The sequence below is a fragment of the Anolis carolinensis genome, chromosome 1 (assembly GCF_035594765.1).
Source record: "Anolis carolinensis isolate JA03-04 chromosome 1, rAnoCar3.1.pri, whole genome shotgun sequence".
Taxonomy (NCBI): Eukaryota; Metazoa; Chordata; class Lepidosauria; order Squamata; family Dactyloidae; genus Anolis; species Anolis carolinensis.
Window position 1 is genome coordinate 75,556,253 of NC_085841.1, and position 27,680 is coordinate 75,583,932.

Genomic DNA, 27,680 nt, shown 5'->3' on the forward strand with positions numbered 1-27,680 from the left:
AATCACTGGGTTGCTGTTGTCCAGGCTGTATGGTCATGTTCCAAAAGCATTTTCTCCTGACATTTTGCCCACATATATGGAAGGCATCCTCAGAGGTTGTGACATCTGTTAGAAACTGGGCAGAGCATATTATTTGAGAACTCAGAAATGCTGGACCACTCTAACAACTACCATGTCAGACTACACAGAGAAGCCATTAAAATCCACAAGCATGTGGACAATTTCAACACAAAGGAGAAAACCATGAAAATGAACAAAATCTGGCTACCAGTATTTAAAAAAACTTTAAAATCAGGACAGTAAATTAAAAATCACTCAGAAAAATGGGAATTCTAGACATGAAACAATCAGGCCAGCTAACTTCTCTGAACAAAGGATTCCCCCAGGCAGGAAGCAGCCAGACTTTGAAGCTGGCAAGGCCATTCAGTGCTAATCAAAGTAGCTAATTGAAAGATTCACACTTGAGTTTTTTCTCCCACCCTGGACATTATTCCATAGATATATAAACCTCACTTGCCTAGTTTCCAAGAGCTCTTAACTAAGATTAAGACAGATGTTTGTAATCTGGGGGCTGCCTGTATAATTATAAAGGATAATTTTTAGATTTTATGAATGAAATGTGATCTGGACACCTGCAACATCCATTTCAGGAATAACGTATTTTGGTTATGCTATAAAATGCATTTTCTATTAAATGGTGTACAAATTAATTGTTAGAGGGAAAACTTATTTTCTTTGCTTGCTCAGTTACTGGTGTCTACTGTGAACTCTTTCCATGAGAAAATTACTTCATTGGAGGAAAAGGCATGTCACCTGGAGAAAATGGGAAATGATGCTAGCAAGGCAACCATAAGCAGGTCCATGACAACTGTATGGCAGCGCTGGACAAGGCTCCGAAGTATTTCCCAAGAACAAGAGAGAATTTTGGATGAATCAATGCAGAAATGGAATGAATTTAATATTAAGGTATATGAATCAGCCTTACTTCATTAGTTTAAATATTAGCTATTTGATGCATGTATATTTTGCACTTCCAGTGTCAACATTCACTTTTTATACTTGGGATCCTGTTGGTGCTCATTTCACTATACCACTGCATGATCTTTGAAGAAAATGCAACTGACAGGATCCCAGTCAGCATGTTAACACAGTGCATCCAGTTTTGCTTTATTAGGAAATGCTTCCAGTCAGGCTAACTAGGAAATGTAAAATTTGATAACTTGGATGCCTGTTCAGTTGCACACACAGACACATATGCTACATACCAGCTTTTCTATATTTGGAACATGGCATGGAAAGCTTCTATAAGGAGAAATTTCAGGCCCTCTTTTGGGTGAATGGTAGAACTTTTGACTAAGTTAAAGCCACAGTTATTAAAATATTTCATTGAAGTGCATAGTAAAGAAGGCAGAAATATTTTGCACAGATAGTTGAAAGTAATTGTATGGAACTCATCTTTTACCACTAAAAAGTATGTGCCCTTGTGAACAAAAGAAACATACTTCTAAGTAAACCTAATTAGCATCTCATTTTAAAGTTATATAGAGGAGTATGCCATTTATTCTCATTCAGTCATAGAAATGTACGAGTCACTGGAGTAGCTGTGTAATCTAAATAAATTATGTTTAAAATCTGATCCATTTGGGCTTAGAACAGTAGTTCTCAACCTGACATCCCCAGATGTGTTTGGTTTACAACTCCTAGGAATCCCAGTCAGTTTAGCAGCCAAAAACATCTGGGGACCCCAGGTTGAGAACCACTGGCTTAGAAGGATAATTGCATTAACACTCTCCTTGCTAAATATAATGGTATGAGTAACAAGCTATTAAAAGTTTTAATATAAAGTTTACAATCTGTATTTTAATGCAATCTTTCTAGGACGCTAAGGCAAGGTGATAGGTTTGTCCTTCTCCAAATCTTGGTAGACTACATCCTGCTAGCTCCAGCCCAAAGCTCCCCACCCAGGAAGAGTCTTTTCAAATGCTATGCTGCAATCTCCAAATGGGAAGGAGGGGTGATTTGTTTCCTGAAGTTAATTTTCTTTCCTAGGTCAGTGTTAACTGCCCCCCCCCCCCAAAAAAAATCTGTTTTTCTTTAAAAATGGGTCCTTGAAGGACAACAAGTAGTTTGGCCACATTTAGCCCATTCACGTACTGAATAGTTGCTATGCTAGACTAACTGCAGTATAACATAGTGATGCATGTTACTATCCTACTCTGCAGCCATGTTTCTAAATATTTCTTTTTAATGTGGGATATTGCTTTGAATATTGCGTTATGACTCTGGAGATCAGGGTTCAAAGTTACTGAAAACCAAGTGGGTGACTGTGGTTATTGAAACACAGTGGGAGACCCCTCTCAGCCTCAAAAGAAGGTAGTGGCATGCTGCTTCTGATCAAATATTAAAAAGTGTGATAGATTCATTTTTGGGTTGCCATAGATTAGAATAACTGAAAGGGATACAAAAACAGTAAGTCAAATCAAATCAAGTCATCTGTATTTCTATCCCATCCCATCTCCCCTTGGGGACTCGGAAGGCTTACAACATGGATGGCAGCTATACGATGCCACACAAATATACAATAAAAATACAAATACATAAATTAAATACAAATGATTAATACAACAATTTATCATAACTAAACATAATAACAAATTAATAAAACACAATTCACAGCAACATGTAAAGCAAGATTAACAACCAGATTGATAGCAAGATGACCCAGAAGGATACCATGGTCGATGGTATCGAACGCCGCTGAGAGGTCCAGGAGAATCAACAGGGACACACTCCCCCTTTCTAGCTCTCTTCATAGATCATCTACCAAAGCAATCAATACTGTCTCAGTTCCATAACCAGGTCGGAAAACAGATTGAAATGGATCCAAATAATTGGTTTCTTCCAAGAATCTTTGGAGCTGAGAAGCCACCACCCTCTCTAGAACCTTGCCCCAAAGGGGAAATTTGAAACTAGCCAGTAGTGGGATCTAGTTCCAGTTTCTTTAACAGAGGTTTTACTACAGCCTCCTTAACCCACTTTGCCAGTCCCTCTCTGGCCTGTTTAATTAGCCAGGAATGTCAAGGGTCCACAGAACAGGTCAGTGTCTTCATTTCTCCCGAGATCTTGTCCACATCATCAGATAGAAAAGAATAAAAAAAAATAGGACAAGCAAGCACTCAGGTTCCATCTATCCTTTCAGAAAAAATCTAGTCAAGGACCTCACCTCATTGATGAGGTCCCACTGAGCAATTGGCCAGCTTCTCTGGCACACTGGTGGGACAGCAGGGCAATCCCAGCACCCCGCCTTATTCACAGTGATGCTTCCCCCGTGCTGGCCCCATTGTTCTCTACGGAGCAAGGGAAGCATCCTGTGTTCCAAGGGAAGCATCCTACCATGCTGTCAAGATGCTTCCCACACAGCCCCGCCAGAAGTTGTCATATGTCGTGTCATGGCATCTGGTGGGCTCTGTGGAGGAAGCATACTGTCAGCATGCTAGGACACTGATTTCACGTTGTGTGATGAGGTTACATAGCTTTAGAGTCAATCAGCTCACTAATGTTGCATGTCCTTGCATTTCTACATGGAAATGAATCCCATAGATTTTCATTGCATTTACTTATAATAAATAATGCATGCTAGTTGTGAATGCTGAAATCATAGTTAGACATGAAAAATATTATAAGAAGTTAAAATAGTTCCTATATTTTGTTTTTCAGTATATTCCTTAAAATGCCTTAATTTAATAGGTGCAAAAATATACATGTAAAAGCATTCCCTTTTCCTCCCAGCTGGCCTGGCCCTCTTAACTTCTGCAGTAGCAGAAGGAGGGCCAGGGGAGCTGCCAGCCAGCCAAATGGGAAAGATGCTTCTCACAAACACACAGCCCATTGCCTAGCCCCACGATTTCACTTCTTAATAAAAATATTACACTATCAAACAACTCCTTCAAATGTTTTCTGCTGATCCTTTGGGGGGGGGGGGTAAGAAAATGTTCCTCAAAGGCAAAAGGCAAGCCAAGCCAAGCCAGAGACCCAGCAACAGCAACCCAGCCCCAGCATCCAACAGAAGCAGCAATGGCTGCTTTAGGGGCAGTCCCCCCTTATATACCCTCCCTGCCCAGCCCACTTTAGTGATTCCTTGGCCTCCAATAGGCCAAAGATCACCTCCCCCCCCCCACCTACTTCTATCCCTAATAGATGGCATATTTTCTGTATAGATATAATTGGAGGAAACTGGTGCCGTTTTTGGAATTCACAGATCAAATATGCAAAGAAATAGGTCTAACATTTGAGGCACTGAAATATTTGTTAGCCAGTGTTATCAAATATATCTGACAGCAAAACCAAGTTTTGTGCTATGTAATGAATGGACCTGAGCACTCTACAGCTATATCTGGGACTTCAAGAATTCTATCACATATTTAACATTTAATATTTAAGCAATACTCAATATTTAAGAATCCAATATATGACATTTTAATTCTCATTATTGAAATTCTTTTCTTTAGATGCAAAAGGCAACAGACACTCTTGATCAGCTGCAAGACCGCTTACCAGAGAGCTCAGTAGAAAAGGCTTCAAAGAATGAACTGCTGGATCTTCTAGATTATCACAGTAATTTCAGTCTGGAACTGGAACAGCAATTGTCATCCCTGGGACTGCTCAAGCAGCATGCTTTTAGTGTTCTCCGGGATATAGAAGTATCTTCTGGATCTCAAGAGCAAATGCCCATCATGCAAGAAATCAAAGCAATGCGAGACAGATACCTTAAGTAAGCAAATAATTATCTTGAAATAATAATGCTACCAATTGATTATTGGAGCCTACTTCATTTATATTTTTATAAAGTATAAAACATTCATATGTGCAGCTCTAATATATATTTTCTATTGTTCTGAAAGATGTAAGAGATACTTTTTAATGTTACAAAAGTTTTATCATTGCAAAATATTCCTTTAAATTATTTTTAGCATGCAGCAAAAAGTTAAAAGAAGTGGAAAAGTTGTTAAACAAGAATTGAAGGAACGCAAAGAGGTTGAAAGCGAGATTAATAAAGTCAAGTCTTGGATCCAGGAAACCAAAGAATATTTACTGAATCCTACAACAGAAATAACTTCTCAGCTTGAAGAACTGCAGGTATGCCAGACTTATAGCTGTCCACCCCTAAACATTAGTATGTCATCCACCTTATATGTCTGCAGAGGATAATGTTTTGTCTTTTACAAACTATGTGAGTGATCATTATAATATTTCTCCATAATGTTTTGTAACAAGCTAGTGTTCATGCTAGATAGGCAGGCACTGCCTAGATATTGAGAATGCTTAATGTACATTCCAGTCCCAAGAAAGTGAATACCAAGGATCAAAATGTAATTTCCCATGCAAGCAAAATGATGCTAAAAACCTACAACATAGATTGTTATCATATGGGGAGCAGTAAATGCCAGAGGTCCAAGCTGGGTTGAAGAAAGGAAGAGGGAGGGGGGATCATATTGCAAACATACATCTAATACTGGAGTGCGCAAAATAATGTAAGAAGAAAAATTGTTTTCAGGGATTAAAAACTCCTGTTAATTACCAGAAGTCACTATGCATCAAAAACACTGTGAGCTTCAGATTCAGGATGCAAATTTTTCTCTCATGTAGACATGGCTTCAGTCATTAATCAAAATGGAAGCTGCAGTCAGTAATTCAAAAAAGACTAGGATTTAGATGGCCAGCTCTGAAGGAACTAGAAAAGGTCTTGAAGTGTCAAGTTATATTATTGAATTTTAAAGTTATTATTGTCCATACCATCTCACTTCCAATTTCTATGTATGGTTGTGAATTCTGAATAGTAAATACATTTTATAGAAATGAAATAAAATCTTTTGAAATGTGGCGCTAAAGATTAGCTCCTGAGACTGTCATCTTTCAATCACATCATGAGAAGATACGACTCACTAGAAAAGAAACGAATGCTTGACAAGGTAGAGGCAGTGGGGCAAGGAGAGAGAGCATTCTAGATGGATAGACTGAGTCTGCGAGACCTGCATTGGGCTTTGTGATTGCCTTTCCCCGTACAAACCTGCACAATCTCTTCGTTCGTCAGGGGAGGCCCTCCTCTCACTCCCACCTCCATCACAAGCGCGGTTGGTGGGGACGAGAGAGAGAGGGCCTTCTCCGCGGTGTCCCCCCGGCTCTGGAACTTGCTCCCCAGGGAAATCGGGCAAGCCCCCACACTGGTAGCATTCAGAAAGAGCTTGAAAACTTGGCTCTTCACTCAGGCCTTTGGATAAAGATTGCTCATCCTCATAACAATCCTGTATCTGTGACCATTCTTGTACCTGTTGGCACTTTTTACCTTTGTCAACTTGATATAGACACCGGGTCTATTCCCATCCCAATTTGCACTTCCAAGAATTTGCAGCACTTTATCAGTCACCTCGTATTTACAATATTTATATGGTGCACCTTACCCAGTCTACTTTTACAACCTCTCCATTTTAATCCATGTTTTTATTAGTTCTTGTCATTTGTTTTCATTGGCTAATGTTTAAATTTTTATAATTGTGCAGGTCTTTTGTCTATTGTTGTGTTTTATATTGCTATTGTTTTTATTTGGGCTTGGCCCCATGTAAGCCGCCCTGAGTCCCCTTTGAGGAGATAGAGGCGGGGTATAAAAATAAAGTTGTTGTTGTTGTTGTTGTTGTTATTATTATTATTATTGAAGATGAGGGACTTGTAGGTCTCTTATTCACAGGATTGCCATAAGTTAACGTTGATTTGACTGCCATTAATAAGAAGACAGGCACATTGGAAAACAGGTTCACTTAAAATATGTCTAGTTTTCTGCAAATTAATCAAACTCCATGTTCTAATCTAGGCTATATCATAGCTCATATATAAATGCTACATGCCTCTGTCTTTTTTCAAAATTGGGGACATTAATAGAGCTGCTCTATTTCTAACTATGTACATATCTAGACTAAATTTGAGTTTGATGTGACACTCTAAAATATGTGAATGTATTCCTTTATATGTCAATATCTTTTAGGGCCTCACGAATGAAGCAACTCTTCACCGTCAGACTGTTGAGAAAATGGCTGAACAGCAGCAAAATAAGTACTTGGGACTATATACCATTTTACCATCTGAGCTTTCTCTTCAGTTAGCAGAAGTTGGATTGGCACTTTTAAACATACATGAACAGGTAAGAACCCCTTCAAGGTGAATGTTATAAAATACATAAAGCTAATTGTATTAATTGTATGAATACGAGCCAAATGAGCATACAAGCTTGAGCATAGTTCAGACTTCACTCCATTGGAAGAGATATGACTGTGTGAGAGATCCAAAGATATCTTTACTCCAATAAAGTGCATAGTGTCCCTGCTGGTCTCTTTTTGTTGGCAAGGGAACCTTGAATGTTAAGATGCCTTTTTTCCCTCTACCATGCAAATAAGCCTTCATGTACAGTCCCAACTTCTAAACATCACTGCATGCCTGGTAGCATCACATACCTTGTTTTGTAAGTGGAAAGGACTCTAGAAAATTACTATCACATTTGGCTGAATATGTTAACAAAGCTGCCATGAGGTTGTGGAGCTCTGTAGTTCTTTTCAGCTGAACACATTTGCCATTCACACCTTCACCTTTAAAAGGCAAAAATCTTGGAAGCTGCAGCCTGTGTAGTGATTTCTGAGGATCAAGTTTGCAAGTATATTCAAGTCCAATCTGTTATGGAGGGTTTCTTACCCCTCCTGAGCAGATACTGGCAGTCCATTCATGTGAGATTGCACAGGAAAGATTGCATTCTTCTACATTTGCTGGCAGTGGCAGTAAGGGTGCCAAATTAGATACTGGCCTTATGGTGATATTGCATTCTTGTATTACATTGTAATAAATGTATATTTAATTACTTTAAATATTACTTGATGTAAATGATTTCTTTTCCCTGGTGTTCTGTAAATCAATATGTGTCACTATATTTTTCCCCCTTTTGGCAGATTCAAGCCAAAGAAAAAGAAGCTCAGCAGAGCAAGACATTAAATCAAGAATTTGGGCAGAAGATTCAAGAAATAGCCAAAGAACTGAATTCAATTCTGTTGAAACTGAAAGAAAAGACAAGCAATATAACCCAAGCGAAAGTGGACCAAAAGGTAAATAAAACCTTTTGCATAAAACAAAGTATTGTTTATGTTAACAGTATGGTAGAACCACAGACCATCAACAGTATGCAATAATTTTTGTCTTTTGAAATCAGATAGAAAGAGTAGGTATATAATAAAAGAGGAAAGAGAAGGAAATATCAGTCTTCATCAGAATAGTGAAAAGCTTTCTGTTACTGGTGTTTCCAAAGTAGTGGTGACTTAATGATTATTGTTATATGTGTTCTAGGCAACTTTGATTCACCACAACTGTATCATGAGTTTTTTTCTTGTTTTTGTTTTTGGCAGGATTCATTCAGGGAAGGTTTACCATTTTCTTCCCCTTAGATTGAGAGAGAGCGTGTGATTTGCCCAAGGTTTTTCATAGCTGAGTGGACCTTTGTCTTTCAGGGTCTTAGACAAACATTCAAACCGCTACTAATTTTCATATTTATGTGTTTCAGTTGATTTTGTCGTTATCTTTTTGGAGCAACTCAATTAATCCCATTGAAAACTTATTGTCTTGAATTATCTTGGTAATGACTGGTAATATGGGTTGTCTCTAATGTCTAGTGCATTGTGATGACTATTTCACACCTGCTTTTAACATGAATTGATGCTCTAGACTGGCAACCATAATGTTCTTATGTTTTTCTATATGCCCTTCTAAATGAAAGAAGTCAATATTTTTTTCTTTTATGTAGATTAATTGACAAGATAATGAAATATACCATTATTTACATGCTCATAGGCTTACAAGATATCCTATGACTTGGATATCTATAAGCTCATTCTTCTTATTAGACCTTAATAACTTCTGTTTCACAACTGTTTGAACTAACTAGGCAATACTCTTTGCAGCTCATTTAGTGGAACAGGGTCAGTCAGAAATGTATTCAGTTGTATGGTCTTCCAGAGAGCTGCAGGGCAATCCACCAGTTGCATGTGACATGACTAGCTAGTGAATGGGACTAGAAAGAACAGGGTGAAGTTTTCCTTCTGCTCAAGGGCCGGGCTATATAAGCTCACCTTTTAGTATTCCCCCTTCAGTCTGTTGAAGACTGTTTTCACTCTGTCTCCCAGGGATATCAAAAGGATTCTTAGTTAATTATTGGCACAAGTTTTAGGTGGTGGTTTGGCATGGGGCCTGGATCCAGTTGGTCAGCAAATGGGATTGGTAAAGAGTCCTAAGTGGGCGAGCTGGGGACATCACCCAGTTTCAGGATCAGGTGCCCATCCAACTCCCACAAGAGAACACAGTAGCATCCACCCCTGAGGATTCCCATAGCTAGCTGCTAGGCTTGTCCGATCGATGGAAAAAATGTTTCAATTCTCGTTTCTAAAGTAGGGGGTGCCGGCTCTTCGATGTAGATATTATTTCTAAATGTTTCACCCAAAATTTTTGGATATTTCCGAAAATTCATAATGTTTCTAAAATGTTTCTCAAATGGCGGACGCGCATGCGCAATCGCCAAAAAACAGGAAATGGGGGGGACTTTTCTGGGGGTCTCCCGCCCTCATTTCTTGAGCTATTCTCATCAAATTTGGTACAGTGGGAGAACACATTCCACACTCTTTGCTCAACAAATTGCAGAATGTTTCCTGCCTCCTATGATTTTTGGCGAATTTTCATAACTTTTTATAATAAACTATTTTTCAATATTTGAAGAAACCTGTTCCTGGTTTGAAAGTCTTATTTCCTGTTCAATTGGGTTCTTATCACTGTAAAAGTCCCTCTTCTACTTGTGTAGACTTTGGATTAGAAATGCAGCACACGCCAAGCAATGCCTTGACAGGATTGGCAACGTCCTTTGGAAACTATAAATTGCCTTTGAACCTTTTGATCAATGGTGCCACTGGCTGACCTTGTGATTGCCAAAATGAAACTCTGGCTGAGGACTTTGGATTAGAAATGCAGCACACACCAAGCAATGTCTTGACAGGATTGGCAATGTCCTTTGGAAACTATAAATTGCTGTGAACCCACTATTGAATCAAATCAATGTCTGACTTTGTGATTGCAGAAATAAAACTCAGCCCAAGGCTTGGGAATAGAAATGGAGCGTGAGGGAAGCAATGCCTTGGCGGGTGCCCCACGTCCTTTGGAAACTATTACTGCCAATAAAAAATTTAAAAAGGAAAGCCTAAAGTTCCCCCTTCAGGAGCTCAGCGCTTACAGGGAAACAGACTTGCTGCTTAGAAAACTATAATTTTCAAGCTCCCTCCTTTTAAGGCTTGGAAAGAAAGGCTTATGGGGTGATTGCTTTATTCCAGAAAAAGGAAAAATAGAAAGGCAAAAGGTCTACCTCAGGAGAAGGAACCAACCCAAAGCTCAGCACTAGCAGGGAGGGACGCAGACTCCTTTGGAAAAAAAATTCCCAACATCCACAGCAAGGACTCTACCCCAAGCCCCAAGCCAATTTTCCCCCAACACAATATCTAATATTGCAGCAACCCTCTACCCCCAGTCACTTTGCCCTCTCAGCTTCACGGCACGCGCGAACCACCCTCCCTCCTTGGTATCCCAACCCAGAATGGCTTGGCTCCGTGCGGAGGCGATTTTTATATCGATTCTAAACGTGGATGCGGAGGACGCTAGCCCCCACCTTTTTTAGCCATTGTGGAAGACTCTGATTGGCAGGGAGCGGGAGCCATGTTAGGCTGCGCTAGGCTCCCGTTCATGTTAGGTTGCAGAAACAATAATAATAATAATAATAATAATATTTAAAAAATATTAAAAAAAAATTTTGGAGGAAAAAAATTAACGAAAATTTTAAGACACAATTACAGAATGGGCCAACGATGGATCGTATTACATTGCCAGTAGCGCCCAGGGAAAATGTTTCAATACTCGTGTCAAAAAACGGGAACAATACGAAATAATTACGGTAGGGGAATTTTTACGACAATATGGACAACCCTACTAGCTGCCTCTTGGAACTTCACTCCAGCAAATGGCTGGATTAATGGTAGTTTATTGATGGCAAACAGATTGGTCAATGGATTCAGACTCACGCTGATTCTAATACTATTTGCAGCTGTAACTGTTGAATGTGTGGCCTCTTATTCTGTTGTGTAATTTTGTGGTTATTGTGAAGGTGAAGAACCTGTAGCTTTGAGTGTGAAATTATCATTTTCTTGAAACTGGCCTGGGAACCTTTGAAGATAGGTGTGCACATCTTTCCCATTGCTTGTTTTATAGCAGGAACATTGAAGAGAGCAGAATATTGTTAGCTATGCTTTGAAATGGAAAATGTACATTGTTTTATTTTGTTTCTGATTAATAATTATTTTCTATTTACTACAGGTCCTGGGTGAGGAACTGGACAGTTGTAACATCAAGCTGATGGAACTAGATGCAGCTGTCCAGGATTTTACAGAGCAGAATCCTCAGCTGTCTAAACAGCTCACTGGCAAGATCAGCAAACTGACAGAACTCCACCAGCAAACTATTAGGCAAGCTGAATACAGAGGATCTAAACTAAACCAGGTACTATTAACATTGGCTTAGTGTATTCTTGAGCTAAAATATTTTGCAACATTAAAGGATACTATTTTTGACATTTGCATGGATGTTTGGATAAACCTCAAGTATCAGGCAAATAACTCAAATTCTCAAGAATCTGGAAAGTATGTGAGCAGTGTTTGTTGAAATTTCAGAAATCAGATTAAAATCAAGCAAAAGACTTTAATCTCCCATCTTACTTACTTTCTCTTTCCCCATGATTACTACAAGTAAAATAAACAAGTTAGAGAGATTATACGGATGTACTAAGTTTCTATATTTTATATCACAAAATTTGGCTTTTTCTGAATTGAATTTTATGGCTGCCCCCCGCCCCCCACTTTGTGTGATTATAAGGTTAGATATTGTTTATCTTTTCAACCATAAAATGTCAAAATACAGCCTGCTAGGATTTTTTTTAATTTTTTTTTTTTGCAGTAGTCAGACTAGCATTTGGACATAGTACAAGTTTTCAAATACTTTAAACTAAAGTAATCTTGAATAGCACTTAAAACCTAAGAAGCCTTGGACTAAAGGACTATGATCCTTTAGAACAGTGAATTTGAAACCTGTCAAATAAGAACAGACATATAAAATGCAGCTCTTCAGTAGCTTTAGAATACACCACTAAAAGTTGTACGCCTTAGAATAAATTACTACATCTGTAAGAGGAGTTTTCAGCTACAATTTTGAATTCTTTAAGAAGTGTAAATAAATAACATGTATTGCCATAGATAAATAAAATCACTGATGGTGGACTGTCTAAATAAATCTGGTTGTAAGATTATTACTGGGTGAAAGTATGGAGCTATAAAAAGGATAAATTATAAATAGTTAAAAAATTAGAACTGAAATAAACAGAAGTTAAAGTGCAATATCTAACTTGTTGATGTACAAAAATATGCTGCAAACTTGTGTTTTTTCAGGCTATTTCACATTTAGATGAATATAACGAGATGCTAGAATTCATTCTGAAGTGGACGGAAAAGGCCAATATTTTAATACATGGCAAGATCACATGGAATTCTGCTGCTCAGCTTCGTGATCAAATCATGACTCATCAGGTAATGATTACTAGAGTATTTTTCTAAAAGCAGGTGAAAACATCTCTGCATCTAACAAACTGTTCACAGAGATTCTTTCTAATCCCAAACAAATAGTATGTTATTGTTATTGAGTCAATTGTTAAAAGTTAAGATTGTATTAATTTCTTCAACCTAGACCATGCTTGAAGAATCTGGTGAGATTCATGGAGATCTTGAAGTCATGAATGAAAAGATAGAATATCTAGCAAGTGTGTATTTAACTGAAGGGATGTCTCAGCAAGTATCAGAGCTTGGGCGACAGACTCAAGAATTACAGCAAGAGCTCAAGAAGAGGCTGCAGAATCTTCAGGATGCAGCCAAGGTATGTGGAAGGCTCATTACATCTAGCTCATTACTAGAGAAACAATTATAGAATCCTATATGGCTTCTCCAGGAGCAGGGAGTCTTTTGCCCTTCAAATGTTGCTGGAATTCATCTTTCCCAGAAGCTTGGCCAATAATTGGAGATTATGCAAGGTATAGTTCAACAACTAGTGGAAGGCCATCATTTCACCATATCCTGCCCTATGGAATATCCTATGCACTTCAACCTAAAGGGGACGTTATATAGGTAATTAGAGAACAGAGAAGTCTGCATGTGTAGATACTGCTGTATTTAAGCACATCGTTGGCACTCATTTGAAACTCTAAAGCAGAAATGGACTTTAATAGATGTTACAAAAAGTTTTCCAAAGACATACAGCTTACTTACAAAGATAACATTATCTAATGTATCTTGTGCACATATATGCCTTTAAGTCTCCTGTTGTTTTACCACAACCATATGAATTTCACAGAGTTTCTTGGGAAAGCAATACTCACAGGTGGTTTTGCCAGTTCCTCTCTTGCTCATAGGATCCAAAATTGGTTGGTAGTTTCCCATCTTAGCTTAGCTTTTAGGATCTGATGGGATCTGATGCCTTTAGAGTATTGTAACAAATATGTAATGCTTTTTTGTTTTTCCCAATTTCTTTTCTCAATTTCATATTTACAGGACATGAAGAAATTTGAAATAGAGGTGAAGGGTCTTCAAATAGCTTTAGAGAAAGCCCAAGCCTCTCTAACATCTTCAGAGTTTGGTCGTTTGAGTCTGAAGGAACAGCTTTCTCACCGACAGGTAGACTGATTAGAGTATTAAAATATCTTTTGAAGCAGGACAGCAGTGAAATGTTAATTTTGATTATACTTTATTTAAACTTTCTAAAATTGTTAGGCAATCAGTTCAGCTGGAGGGTAACAGTTACTGCAGTAATAGCATTCATTGGAGAAGTTAAATGATTTGTATGTCAGTAATTGCAGGGGCTGCTAAAATTCAGTGAACTTCTACTGCCCTTCTATAAAATATACATTGCTGAAATTATTTTGTTTCATGCTTAAATCTAATAAATCCAACTCCAGAACATAATGTGAAACTTTAAATTTCACATTATCTAACTGATGGGGATTTTAATCCATGAAAATATACTGTAGAACTGTGATGTAGAATTGTAACCTTTTTGATGGTTTCAAATGTTACAGTTAAACAAATATCCAAATAAATTCTGTTTCCCAGAAGTTAAAAATACGTACATTTTGTAGTCTTTAATATTTATCACACCATGTATGTTTCACCATATACTACACGTTGATCTTGAAGAGTTTTAACTCCTACATACTGTATATACTCTGGTATAAGCTGACCCGAATATAAGCCGAGGCACCTAATTTTACCACAAAAAACTGGGAAAACTTATTGACTCGAGTATAAGCTGAGAGTGGGAAATGCAGCAGCTACTGGTAAATTTCAAAAATAAAATTAGATACCAATAAAATTACATTAATCGAGGCATCAGTGGGTTAAATGTTTTGAATATTTACTGTATTTCAAAGAAAAACAGTAAACTAACTCTAAGTGGAAAAGCAACAATAACTTTATAATAATAATAATCATCATCAACAGCTTCATTTGTACCCTGCCCTATCTATCTCCCCCTGGGGACTCAGGCCAGCTTCCAACATAGTAACAGGCAAACATATAATGCCTACATAAACAATGCAGGGCTAGATATAGATCTATCATTATATATACTAATTTCACATATGTATTTCCCCCTGAAACCTTTGCAAATCCTCTCTCTATGTGCATTTTCCTCCTGCAATATTTGCAAGCCCTATTTATGCGCATTTTCCTTCTGCACTTGCAAACATGTGAGGGTAAAATTCATATAAAATTCATATATAAAATTAATGTATAAATATAGGAACAGATATACAGGTACATGGAAATCTCTAGTTATCTATATTTACATAGGATTTGCAAAGACCTGTAAACATATGAGGGGAAAATTTATATATTAATGTATTTGTAGGGGGAACATCTATATAAATATTTAGAAGCTTTGGGCATGCATTTACCCAAGGAAGAAATGCAAGCAAAGTCCCCCTAAAAACAACGTTGTCCTCTTTTCTCCTGCCCTTTCCCACCTCTTTTCTTTCTCCCTTTTTCAAACTCTAAAAGTAGCCAGAAAAGGCTTTTTAAAACTTCTCTCCCCCTCCCAAAAAAACCCACCCCATTTTTGTTTCCTTAGGAATAAAAAGAAATACACACCTTCTGTTGCTCTCTTTTCCCTCCTTTCCTCCCTTTGGACTCAAATGTTCTTGCAATAATAGTAGTAGTAGTAATAATAACAGTAATAGTAATGAATCGTGCAAATTTGCAAGAATATATTTTTTCACCCCCTTCTACTCATGCAATCTGGCTTGCAATGGTTTCTCTCAGTCTCCTTTCGCTTTTGAAAACATTCGCTTCTTGTCTCTGTCTCTCTCTCTCTCAAAAAAATAAGATAACCAGCCTAGGAGGAGAAGTGAAGAAGGGAGGTTTTGGAAAAAAAATATATACTATGGCCTCCAGGCTCCGCTGCTGGCTTGACCTTGACCCGAATATAAGGGGGGGGGGCTTTTTCAGCTCATAAATAAGGGTTGAAAAACTCGGCTTATCTTCAAGTATATATGGTACTTCTTTTTAAACTGCTTTATTGAAGGACCGCAAGTACAGTGATTAGTATTCATTCTTTTGCTTTCTGTTATCTGCAGCATCTGCTTTCTGAAATGGAGTCACTGAAACCAAAAGTCCGGGCAGTGCATATCTGTCAAAGTGCTTTACGGATTCCTGAAGAAGTGGTCACAAGCCTACCAATATGTCATGTTGCCGTCAGGCTACAGGAGGATGCTAGTCATCTACAGCACACAGCCATCCAACAATACAACGTAATGCAGGCAAGTACAAACTCAGTGGGAATAGAGGTACCAAATCCATCTGTTGGCACTCCTGTTTGTTTGCCTTCCTTGTTGGATTGTTTTCCACTCAGTCTTTCCTTCCCCGTTTTTCAAGTTCTCTTGACAGCTTCAATATAAACATTTTGCTTGTTTTGCATACTAAATTGTACATAACTACTACATAACATTACTCTGTATTGAACTGCTTTTTTGTCAATTTGTTGTAAAACATGATGTTTTGGTGCTTAATTTGTAAAATCATAATGTAATTTGACATTTAATAGGCTTTTCCTTAATCCCTCCTTATTATCCAACATTTCACTTATCCAACGTTCTGCCAGCCCGTTTATGTTGGATAAGGGAGACTCTACTGTATATATATAGTAAATAACAAATTAATAAGGAAAACAAATAAACCAAATAACAATTAAACAATAAACAGTAAAAACATTAATGAAATATTTAGTAGATATTTTATGTCCTAGTTTACCTTCAAGGTGTTTTCCCATCTTTATCCTTAGGAAGCAGTGGTACAGTATGAACAATATGAACAAGAGATGAAACATTTGCAGCAATTGATAGAAAAAGCTCATCGTGAGATCCAGGACAAGCCCATCTCAACAAGTAATATCCAAGAATTGCAAGCCCAGATTTCACGCCATGAGGTAAGATAGTACCTAATTCAAGGCTCATTTCTAGTTTGTAAAACCTGAAAACCATGTTCCTACTTATTGGCTTCCCATAGGCAATCAGGTCATTAATGTGTGAGCAGAATGCTAGACTAGATAACTATGTGATCTGATCCAACATGGTCCTTCTCAGGTGTGAGGAGTCTTTGTTTCTCCAGATGTCCTGGCCTAGGACTCCCATGAGCCTCATCCAATGGGAATAATGGCAAAAAAGTAAGGATATTATTTTTAACAATTTTGTCCTCAGAAGAAACCACAATCGTTTTAAGAATGTCCTTCCTGCAATGAGGAATTATTCAAAAACACTGGGCTAACACTATTTACAGTGCAAGATTATATATATCATATTTGCCATTTGGGGAGGGGGGTGAGGGTTAGTAGAAATTAGCATCCTCTGCCCAGAAGATACAATTTATATGCAGAAATATTACTTTCTGCACAGAAAATGATGTACTTTGCACAAAACAAACATGTGAATTTTATATAAAATAAGTCCCAAACAGCAAAGATTGTTATCAATCCATAAATAAAAGGGATGTGGTAGTTATAATCCAAACCAATTGCACATTGCTGTTTTATTAATGTAAGATGTGTTTCATATTGAAGTTGAATGAAATTGTAGAAAGTCTTTGTTTTTTGTTGAAAGTATACACCATATTCATAACATCCAGTTTGGAAGAAAAGGTGCTTCACCCCTTAAGCCAGGGGTCCCCAAACTTTTAAAACAGGGGGCCAGTTCACAGTCCCTCAGGCCATTGGAGGGCCGGATTATAGTTTTTAAAAAAATACATATGAACAAATTCCTATGCACACTGCACATATCTTATTTTGAAGTAAAAAACAAACAAAAAGGGAACAAATACAGCCTCAGTGTTAATAATAATAATCATTATCATCATAAAAATAATAAAGAGGGTTGAAAAAACCCCTTGGGCCATCTACTCCAACCCCCTTCTGCTTTTGTGCACCACACTATAATCAAAGCACCCCTGACAGATAGCCATCCAATAATAATAATAATAATAATATCACCATAATAAACATGGTTGGAAGAGACTCCTTCGGCTATCTTGCCCAACCCCCTTCTGCCTTTGTGCACCAAAACATAAAGCACCCCTGACCAACAACAACAACATTAACAACAACAAAAATAATAACATTGTAATAATCACGGTTGGAAGAGATTGCTAGCTTTCAAGAAAAAAGATTCCACAACAGGGCTGCAGAGTATTCTTTCAGTCATTCACACTGGAATGACTGAGGAGGGAGAGAGGCACATGCGGATTCCCTGCCTGTGTCCTCCGCGACAGCGAGAAAGGTGTGTGCGTAGCAAGGAAAAGGCCTGCGCCTTTCTCTCCTCCCTCGGCTGGTACGCACCTTTCCTGCTGCCTTCCTCGGTGGCACCGGCGGGAAAGCTGCCTGCGGGGCGAGGGAGGAAAGGCACAGGCCTTTTCCTCGCCCCATGTGCATCTTCCTTGGTGGCAGCGGCGGCAGTGAGAAAGGTGCGTGCAGGGTGCACATGGTGCAAGGAAGGTGCGCATGGTACGAGGAAAAGGCCTGCGCCTTTCCTCCCTCGCCCTGTGGGCAGTTTTCCTACCCCCACCACCGAGGAAGGCAGCGGGAAAGCTGTCTGCGGGGCGAGGGAGGAGAGAAAGGCGCAGGCCTTTTCCTCGCACCATGCGCACTTTCTTCAGTGGCAGCAGTGGAAAAGCTGCGTGTGGGGCGAGGAAAAGGCCTGTGCCTTTCCTCCCTCACCCTGTGGGCAGCTTTCCCACCGCCACAATCGAGGAAGGCAGCGGGAAAGCTGCCTTTGAGGCGAGGGAGAGAAAGGCGCAGGCCTTTTCCTCGCCCCACACGCACCTTTCCCGCTGCTGCCGCCACCAAGGAAGATGCACATGGGACAAGGAAAAGGCCTGTGCCTTTCCTCCCTCGCCCCGCAGGCAGCTTTCCCGCCGCCACTACCGAGGAAGGCAGCGGGAAAGGTGCGAGCCAGGCGAGGGAGGAAATGCGCAGGCCTTTTCCTCGCCCCACACGCACCTTTCCCGCTGCCGCCGCCACCAAGGAAGATGCACATGGGACAAGGAAAAGGCCTGTGCCTTTCCTCCCTCGCCCCGCAGGCAGCTTTCCCGCCGCCACTACCGAGGAAGGCAGCGGGAAAGGTGTGTGCCAGGCGAGGGAGGAAATGCGCAGGCCTTTTCCTCGCACCATGCGCACCTTCCTCGGTGGCAGCAGTGGAAAAGCTGCGTGTGGGGCGAGGAAAAGGCCTGCACCTTTCTCTCCTCCCTCGCCCGGCGCGCACCTTTCCCACCACCTTCCTTGGTGGCGGTAGTGGGAAAGCTGCCCATGGGGCGAGGGAAGAAAGGTGCACGCCTTTTTCTCACCCCATGGGCACCTTCCTCGGCGGTGGCGGTGGAAAAGGTGCGTGCAGGGCAAGGGAGGAGAGAAGCGTGCACGCGCGGGCCGGCTAAATGGCTCCGACGGGCCGGATGTGGCCCGCGGGCCGTAGTTTGGGGACCCCTGCCTTAAGCTATAGGGATGGGTGCTTTTTGTTTCACAGGTGAAACTTTCCATCCAAATCTTGAGTAACTAGTTTCATGAAACCAGCCGTCATATGGCAAAATTCACATGCCCATATATTTTTATTCATACTAAGTATTAATGCAGCTTTCAGTTCTTAATTTCTTGATATTTGCTATCAGAATATGAAAACATGCTTTTTACCAAATACATCAGATACTTTTTTGCTGTTTGGATTTGAAAGCGGGGAAAAGCTGATATCCCTCCTTTCTTTAGTAGTACTCAAAATTCACTCTTGGCCTTTTCATAATCATGAAATATGTATTTCAAAAGATCAGTGGCTAAATCTTACAAATGTAATATTACTATGATATATATTTAATAGGGGAAAATAAAAATCAGAAAAAATCAGGAACAAAGTATACACTTTTTAGTTTTGTACATAGCCAGAGTCCAGGCTAAAAGAAAGAATGATGGATAAGACTCCACAACTGTATACTCTTTACAGTGGACTCACGGTATCCATGGGGGTTTGGTTCTAGGACCCCATGCAGATATGAAAAAAATGTGGGTGATCATGGCCCATATTATTAAATGCTGTGTATGTGTCCATGCAACACTGCAGCATGTTTACAATCATGTTGCTGTCTTTTAACACTCAAGTCCCAATTACCATATTTTTTATCCTATATCTGTCTTGAAATATTTATGTTGGCTTATTTTCTTTAATGGTATCTTACAAACTTGGTATTCATAATTTGTCATGGTCAGCTGATACAGGAGTCAGTAGATCTAACCCCAAATACATATTCACTGTTGCAGAGAGGCTTAGGACTGGGTATTTATTTCAAAATGTGTTTCTGTACGCTTTTCCTTCCCTGAATGGTATAATGTGGATGCCATTCATGTTGTGATATTATGTATTTTTATTATTGTAGTAATGGTATTAAAAATGACCAGTTAAAAATCCCATTCATTTAAAAAGGACAATTAGAAGAAAAGACAGCTGATTATAAAGGGATATTTTAATACCAACCGGAATTTACTTCCTTGCCATCACTACAGTATTCAAATAATTAAGTTAAAATAAATAATAAGACAATGAGTTTATTAATTCATGATGGGTTTGTATTACATCCTGCTCTGTTCATTGTATTCAGTCTAATGAGAAGTGAAGTGCTCCAGGGCTTTTTTTTACACTTCAAGCCATCACATGACCTCATTTCCCTGGCATGCACTGTCTGGAGACTTTCAGCTTGTTTTAGTATCTCAAGGCGGGGGTGGCGACTGAGAAGGAAAAGAGACTATGTTCTCAATGGTTTTCAGGAGGCTTCGGTGCAGAATTTACTTATCTTTCAAAATGTTGATGTGAGTTTTCCAGACACTCCTTCTGTTAGTCACAACTAGAGGAGCTGTACTAATGCTTTTCCGGTTTCGCTGCATAGCTTTCTTTGCTCAGTGTCTGTCTGTGTAGTGAGATGCAGCCTGACTTGTTCTTTTTCCAGTATCAACATCCTGCCATTCAGCTACTGCTGCTGCTGAGGCAGGGCTTCTGAAACACAGAGCTCTGATTTTATTGGCTGGCCTTAGAGAAGAAAGCCGGTCTTTCTCTCTAACGGAAGCAGAATTGCTATTAGGTCCAATGGCTTCTCCATGCTGCATCTGACTCTCTTTGGGTGGGGGGTACTTCCTCAGGAGCTGGCGCAGAAGATCAAAGGTTACCAGGAGCAAATAGCATCTTTGAATTCCAAGTGCAAGATGCTAACAATGAAGGCCAAGCATGCTACTATGCTGCTGACAGTGACAGAAGTGGAAGGACTTTCAGAAGGAATGGAGGAGCTGGATTCAGATGAACTGCTTTCAACACACATAGCTCACCCCTCTGTTGTTATGGTAAGTAATGCAGGAATATGTAATTTGGCTCTTAATCTGGTGTATCCGTCACCCACAATACCACTACCTTTAGTATCATGCAGGGTATTGTTACAGCCTACATTGACTCTCTGCTTTACTGAGATGTTCATTGCATTATTTTTGAGGAGTATAGAAATCATTCTGTTATCTTTGTGCTTGTGTGTGCATGTCTTCTGCTTGTTAGACACAGGACATTTTACTATTTCATCAAATAGAATCACAATTTGAGTTTCACTATTAGCTTAATTTTAGTCATATTGTAGATTATACAAGTTGCGTATTCCTTATCTGAAATGCTTGGGACAAGATTTTTTGGGGGAGTGGGAAGGATTTTTGAATACCTACATATACATATGAAGGTATCTTGAAGATCAGACTCAAATCTAAACACATAACTCATGTATTTTTCATATATACCTTCTAAACATAGCCTGGAAATAATTTTGCACACAATAATTTTAATAATTTTACATATGAAACAAAGTTTGCAGATATTTAACCACCAAAAAGCAAGGGTATTACTATCTTAGCTAGCCATGTGAACAGTTTTGGAGGATTTTGGATTTCTGGATAAGGGATACTCAATCTGAATAAAGAATGAAGGAGTAATTATTAAACAGTAAAAAGTATAAGTAAGAAAAATGCTATGTATGAACAATTGAAACATCTGTATTAAATATCAAAAAAATATATAATTGAAGTAGAGAACACTTAGAAGTACAGACAGTTGCTATAAATGTTATGGCTGAAATTCAGTTGTGTGTACCCACTGAAAAACAATATTTCCTAGCACACTGGATATTTGTACAAGCCCACCTCCAGTCTTCTACTTTGGAAAATTATGATACCCTATAAAACAGATTTTCAGTTTATCCAGGACTTTGTGAAAAATAGAAGAAGCAGGAGTCTGTTCATGCAATGCCTGATGTAGCTCCAAGTGGTTTTTTTTTTTGGGGGGGGGGGGGTTCCCAGTAGTTTTACATATGGATCTTTTGCTCTTTTATACATTTTAGAAATATTATCCAGGAAATTTCTAAAATTTATTCCAGTATTTTATTAGTGCACTCTCAAAAGACGGTTTATACAGTAGAGTCTCACTTATCCAAGCTAAACGGGCCGGCAGAAGCTTGGATAAGCGAATATCTTGGATAATAAGGAGGGATTAAGGAAAAGCCTATTAAACATCAAATTAGGTTATGATTTTACAAATTATGCACCAAAACCTTATGTTATACAACAAATTCGACAGAAAAAGTAGTTCAATACATAGTAATGTTATGTTGTAATTACTGTATTTACGAATTTAGCACCAAAATATCACAATATATTGAAAACATTAACTACTAAAATGGCTTGGATTATCCAGAGGCTTGGATAAGTGAGGCTTGGATTAGTGAGACTCTACTGTATATCTGATCTCATGTTTGGTGGCTATGGATGAGTCTGATTTTCAAATATACATTTTACCAGTAATTATCCTTCAATAACAATAGGATAGCCCCTCTTTCATTTGCATTTGTGATCTAATACTAACATGTAAGGTGTTCAGATGCAAATTCAGACAGCATTCCTAGCTCCAAGTATTCTGCAAGAGAAGGAATTCTAACAGGAGCATGCAGGTGTGAGGCCTTTTAGAAGTGCATTAATGATGGCTGAATGATCTTCTGTCCTTTGGGATTGCATTCCCCATGGCAGATGACTGCTGGTCGCTGTCACACCCTTCTGTCACCTGTTACTGAGGAATCTGGGGAAGAGGGAAGCAACAGCGAAATTTCTTCTCCACCTGCCTGTCGCTCTCCTTCACCTGTGGCTAATACAGATGCTTCTGTTAACCAGGTATCTCCATCTTGTCATACACTCAGCTGTGATGTCTGCAGATATGTGTGGCTATCAGTGTACACTCTTTGATTTGGCCTGTCAGAAAAAAGTGGGCGTGTTTTCTCAGAGTTTTGTTAAAGTGATTTTGTTTGTAGTATAGAACACATTGGTCTGCAACTGAATTATTGATACACCTACTGTATTATGCAAGCCACTCAATTTTACATTCAGAATCAAAATATTGAATTGCTTTTACAGCATTACAAAAGATCCTGAGAAAATACTGCTTTCTGCTAACATTTCATTTTCTCTTTATCCCTCTGTTTTCATTCTGTGCACTAGATTTTTTCAGAATGACACCCATATCTCCCATTGTTTACTAGTTTAAACATTACTAGTCATTTTTTCATGTAAATTAAATGTATCATTATGCTGTTTTGCTTCAGCATGAACCTTGATTTCACAATTTAGCAATGCCACAACTGCCTCTCCTGTCTATATAGGCTGTCTGTATTGGAGGTGTTTGATATCCAAAGCCTGGATACAGTTAATAAATAATGAAACTGGGGGCAGGGAAATGTTAGTAATTAGTTAATAATGACCGCTTCTAAAGGGCAAGCATGAGTAGTTGCAAACAAAGGCTAACTATGTAACTATTCTGACAAAATAATTAGAAAAAATCAGGTATATAACCAAGGGCTTTTCAAAACAAATTAAATGGAGGAAGAAAGGTAATAAATCAATGAACTTTCTAAAGCTAAGTTAAGACTACAATACAACAGCAGTTTTCCAGTTCTGATTTCCTCTAGTGGGTTACTCATTTTGTTAAGGACACATCCCAGTAAAGACTGTTGCAACTGACATGTAACCAGATTAAAGGGGACAGACTTCAAATAATGAAAGTAAATGTATACAGTCTCCATTTTGGGAGAGGTCATTGCAAAACAATGCAAGCCCCCCCCCCCCCCCCAATTAACCTTCCATTCCTCACCACTCCCATTTTTAATTAACTCATATCAAAATGAGGAAATTTTAACTCTGCTTTTCTTAACATTCAGATACATGTCAAAGACCTGCCTGAGAAGATGGTTGAAGGACCTTAGAAAGCAATACCCTGCCCCCCCCCTTCCCAATTAATAGAGGTTCACTAGCAGACAACATGCATAGTACTATGAAAGTCAATGAAACTCAGGGCCATGTAGGAATTGAAAGAATATTCATTTTAAATGGTTGAAAAACAAGCTAATGACAACAATCCTGGGCTGACAAGAATGTTCATCATTCAGGAATTTTTCTGTGCACATTTTGCACATTGTTCTTCTGTGCACAAAATAACATTTTCTATGCATGAATTTGTGCAGAAATTTGTGAATATCGCTTTCGTGAATGTTGCACAGAATACATTCTGAAATATAGTTGACTTTGAAAAGTGGATATTTTTGAAAACCTTCATCTGGAAGAAAAATACTAGAATTTCTTGCTTAATTTTGGAAGAAAATTAGCAAAAAGGTTACATTACATGGAAGCAGATTGGCTGAGGAGATCCAGAGTAACACCTTAGACCAGGGCTGCACAAGCTGTGGCCCTCCCGGTGTTTTGAACTTCAGCTTCCAGAATTTCTAAATATTGAATAGGCTGGCCAGGGCTTTTGGAAGTTGAAGTCCCAAACACCTGGAGGGCCACAGCTTGGTCAGACCTGTCTTAAACATTTTAATAAATGGTCTAAATAGCTCTTTGAATAATGGGAGAGAAACATGCTGGCATGATAACACTGGATTGCCATTGCTGGCTTGGGGCAGTTCCTTTAAAGCAGTGGTTCTCAACCTGGGGTCCCCAGATGTTTTTGGCCTGCAACTCCCAGAAATCCCAGCCAGTTTACCGGCTGTTAGGATTTATGGGAGCTGAAGGTCAATAACATCTGGGGATCTCACGTTGAGAACTACTGCTTTAAAGACGGAATGGTCACAAATAACTCACCATGTCAGCAGACAGTGGTCCAACTTCTCACACTACATGTTTTGCACAGGCAGTTGGATAAACTGCCATCCTGGCTTCTATAAATGTACTAGAAAGGATTTCAATGTAACTGGTTTTTGAAACTTTTCTGCTTCATCTTGTCCACACGTTTTGTGGGCAGCGGTATTGTTGAACATCCATAGTACAGAAATTATTGCTGGTTATTAGGTAAAAATGAAATAGCAGTAGTTCTGCTTAATTGTGGATGTTGAAACAAACTGTTTCAAAAATTAAGAGGAAGTCGGATCTGCAACTCAGTTGTAGCTGATATTGCTCATATGAAAATACCATTAAAATAATTTATTAAAATAACAGTTCATATTCTAATGGATAATTATGAATGTGGAGAGAATGAAGACTGTTTTGAAATGCATTTACTCAAGTAAGTATCCTTTAAGATCATTTTTTAAAATACTGTATAAGTAATGAATTCCCAGGCAGATTTGACTGCTTTTGTTCATTTGGAATTATGTTTTATATCTGCACCTTTATGATATACCTTCTTTAGCACTCATAACTTTTTCTGTGTATTGAAGAAGATACATCATAGATACTTGTTATTACTTTTATTTATTAATTTATTTATTTCTACATTTCTATATCTCTTTTTCCAAGGACTTGAGATGGTTTACAACCATGGTTAAAACATAACAATATAAAATAACCCATTAAAATAATCCCAAATTGGTCTGTGTCAGATGTAAAATTATCAAACTGAAACAGTCTAAAATACCCTGGGAGGTAAAATGTGATTATAAAGTGAAGGTACTAGGCTTCTGTCACCATTAGTTACAAGCTATTCCACAGGAAAGGGTTGCTGTGAGTCTTTCGGGCTGTATGGCCATGTTCCAGAAGCTTTCTCTCCTGACGTTTTGCCCACATCTGTGGCAGGCAAAACATCAGGAGAGAAAGCTTCTAGAACATGGCCATACAGCCCAAAAGACTCACAACAACCCAGTGATTCTGGCCATGAAAGCCTTCAACCACACAGGAAAGTGTTCACGTTTTTCCTAAAGGACAAGAGGGTGGGAGTTGCTCTTATGATAGCATTTCAAGGCATTTCTGACTTCTGGTTACCATAAAAGAGAAGGGGTTCTGGCAAGATTTTTTTTAAGGATGGTTTGCCATTTCCTTTTTCTGAAACTGAGAGGAGGTGACTTGTCCAAAGACATCCAGTGGATGTCCAGTTGCTGAGCACAGATTCATATCCTGGTCTCTCAGAACTCTAGTCCGTCATTCAGACAACAAAACTACACTGCCTTTCTTTCTAGACATTATGAAAAGAACATTTCTATAAGGATAGCTCAACCATCCATTCTTCAAAATAAGTATTAGTATTGCTCTAAAAATTATTCTGTCTGTTGTGAATATAATTCAGATGATAATGTAAGAGGGTAACATTAGCCTTTCATATCCTCAAGTGGTAATTGGGATTAAAGACAGAGGCCCTCCTGGTCAATCGTGCGTCGGATCGGGGTATTGGGTGGCAACCTGTGCTGGACGGGGTTGCACTCCCCCTGAAACCACAGGTCCGCAGTTTGGGGGTCCTCCTGGATTCAGCGTTGACGCTTGAAGCACAGGTGTCGGCGGTGGCTGGGAGGGCTTTCGCACAACTCAAACTTGTGCGCCAACTGCGACCATACCTCGTGAAGTCTGATTTGACCACGGTGGTCCATGCCTTAGTTACCTCTAGACTGGACTACTGTAATGCGCTCTACGTGGGGCTTCCCTTGAAGACGGCCCGGAAATTACAATTGGTCCAACGCTCGGCAGCCAGATTAATAACGGGGGCGTGTTACAGGGAGAGATCCACTCCCCTGTTTAAGGAGCTCCACTGGCTGCCGTTTATTTTCCGGTCCCAATTCAAGGTGCAGACTATCATCTATAAAGCCCTAAACGGTTTGGGACCCACCTACCTCAGTGACCGTATTTCCTTTCATAAACCTGCCCGATCTTTACGATCATCCGGGGAGGCCCTTTTAGCACCACTGTCTTTATCCCAGGCCCGCCTTGTGAGTACAAGGGAGAGGGCCTTTTCTGCTGTGGCCCCCCGATTGTGGAACTCACTGCCTACTGAAATTAGGCAAGCTCCCACGCTGTTAGCTTTTAGGAAAGACTTGAAAACATGGCTCTTCCGCTGTGCCTTTGGTGAGTAACTTCTGGTATTTCTGTGTTACTCCCACCCCGAAAATCTATCCTCTAGATTACCCCACTTCCATATGTCCCTGCCCACAGTGGAGTACCCCTATGTCCCTCTCACCCCAGGTTTTATCTCTGTGTTCACGTGGCCTGCCCTTGTTTTACTGTTTTTTTATTTCTTGATGTTGATGCATTTATTGTATTTTTAATGGTGCTATGTTATGTTGTTTTATATTTTGTTATATTGTATTACTCTGGGCATGGCCCCATGTTAGCCGCCCCGAGTCCCCGTTGGGGAGATGGTGGCGGGATATAAATAAAGTTTTATTATTATTATTATATTATTATTATCCAGACTGCCCAAATACTATATGTCAGGAGGTGCTGACTTTCACAACTACTTCATTTTCCCGCTGTGCCTACTATTTTATTCTTACCAGCAAAACCACCTTTTAAAACCCCATTTTTCAATGCATTTGTGGATGAGTGCGGGTGATGCTGTTCAGTGTGAATGGTTCAGTCTGTCTAGTCCCTTCACTCACTCCTTGTTTACTAACTGTTACCTACCTCCCAAATGACCCCATTAATTTAAAATCAATATTTCTGCTACATTA

General features: G+C 39.2%; 1 protein-coding gene across 19 annotated transcripts in view; it reads left to right on the forward strand.

Annotated features, from left to right (window-relative positions):
* syne1 (spectrin repeat containing nuclear envelope protein 1) overlaps positions 1 to 27,680 on the forward strand; it is a 371,674-nt gene that overhangs the window by 229,047 nt on the left and 114,947 nt on the right. For 17 of the 19 annotated variants that reach the window (XM_062977242.1, XM_062977181.1, XM_062977206.1 and 14 more), the window contains 13 exons: positions 748 to 966; positions 4,509 to 4,771; positions 4,971 to 5,136; positions 7,037 to 7,192; positions 7,989 to 8,141; positions 11,437 to 11,619; positions 12,561 to 12,698; positions 12,856 to 13,041; positions 13,713 to 13,835; positions 15,791 to 15,977; positions 16,499 to 16,638; positions 20,875 to 21,072; positions 22,789 to 22,929. In XM_062977242.1, the coding sequence (XP_062833312.1) occupies positions 748 to 966; positions 4,509 to 4,771; positions 4,971 to 5,136; positions 7,037 to 7,192; positions 7,989 to 8,141; positions 11,437 to 11,619; positions 12,561 to 12,698; positions 12,856 to 13,041; positions 13,713 to 13,835; positions 15,791 to 15,977; positions 16,499 to 16,638; positions 20,875 to 21,072; positions 22,789 to 22,929 (2,253 nt within the window). The remainder of the gene's footprint in view (positions 1 to 747; positions 967 to 4,508; positions 4,772 to 4,970; positions 5,137 to 7,036; positions 7,193 to 7,988; positions 8,142 to 11,436; positions 11,620 to 12,560; positions 12,699 to 12,855; positions 13,042 to 13,712; positions 13,836 to 15,790; positions 15,978 to 16,498; positions 16,639 to 20,874; positions 21,073 to 22,788; positions 22,930 to 27,680) is intronic. The other 2 variants (XM_062977221.1, XM_062977233.1) reach the window with 1 other exon arrangement.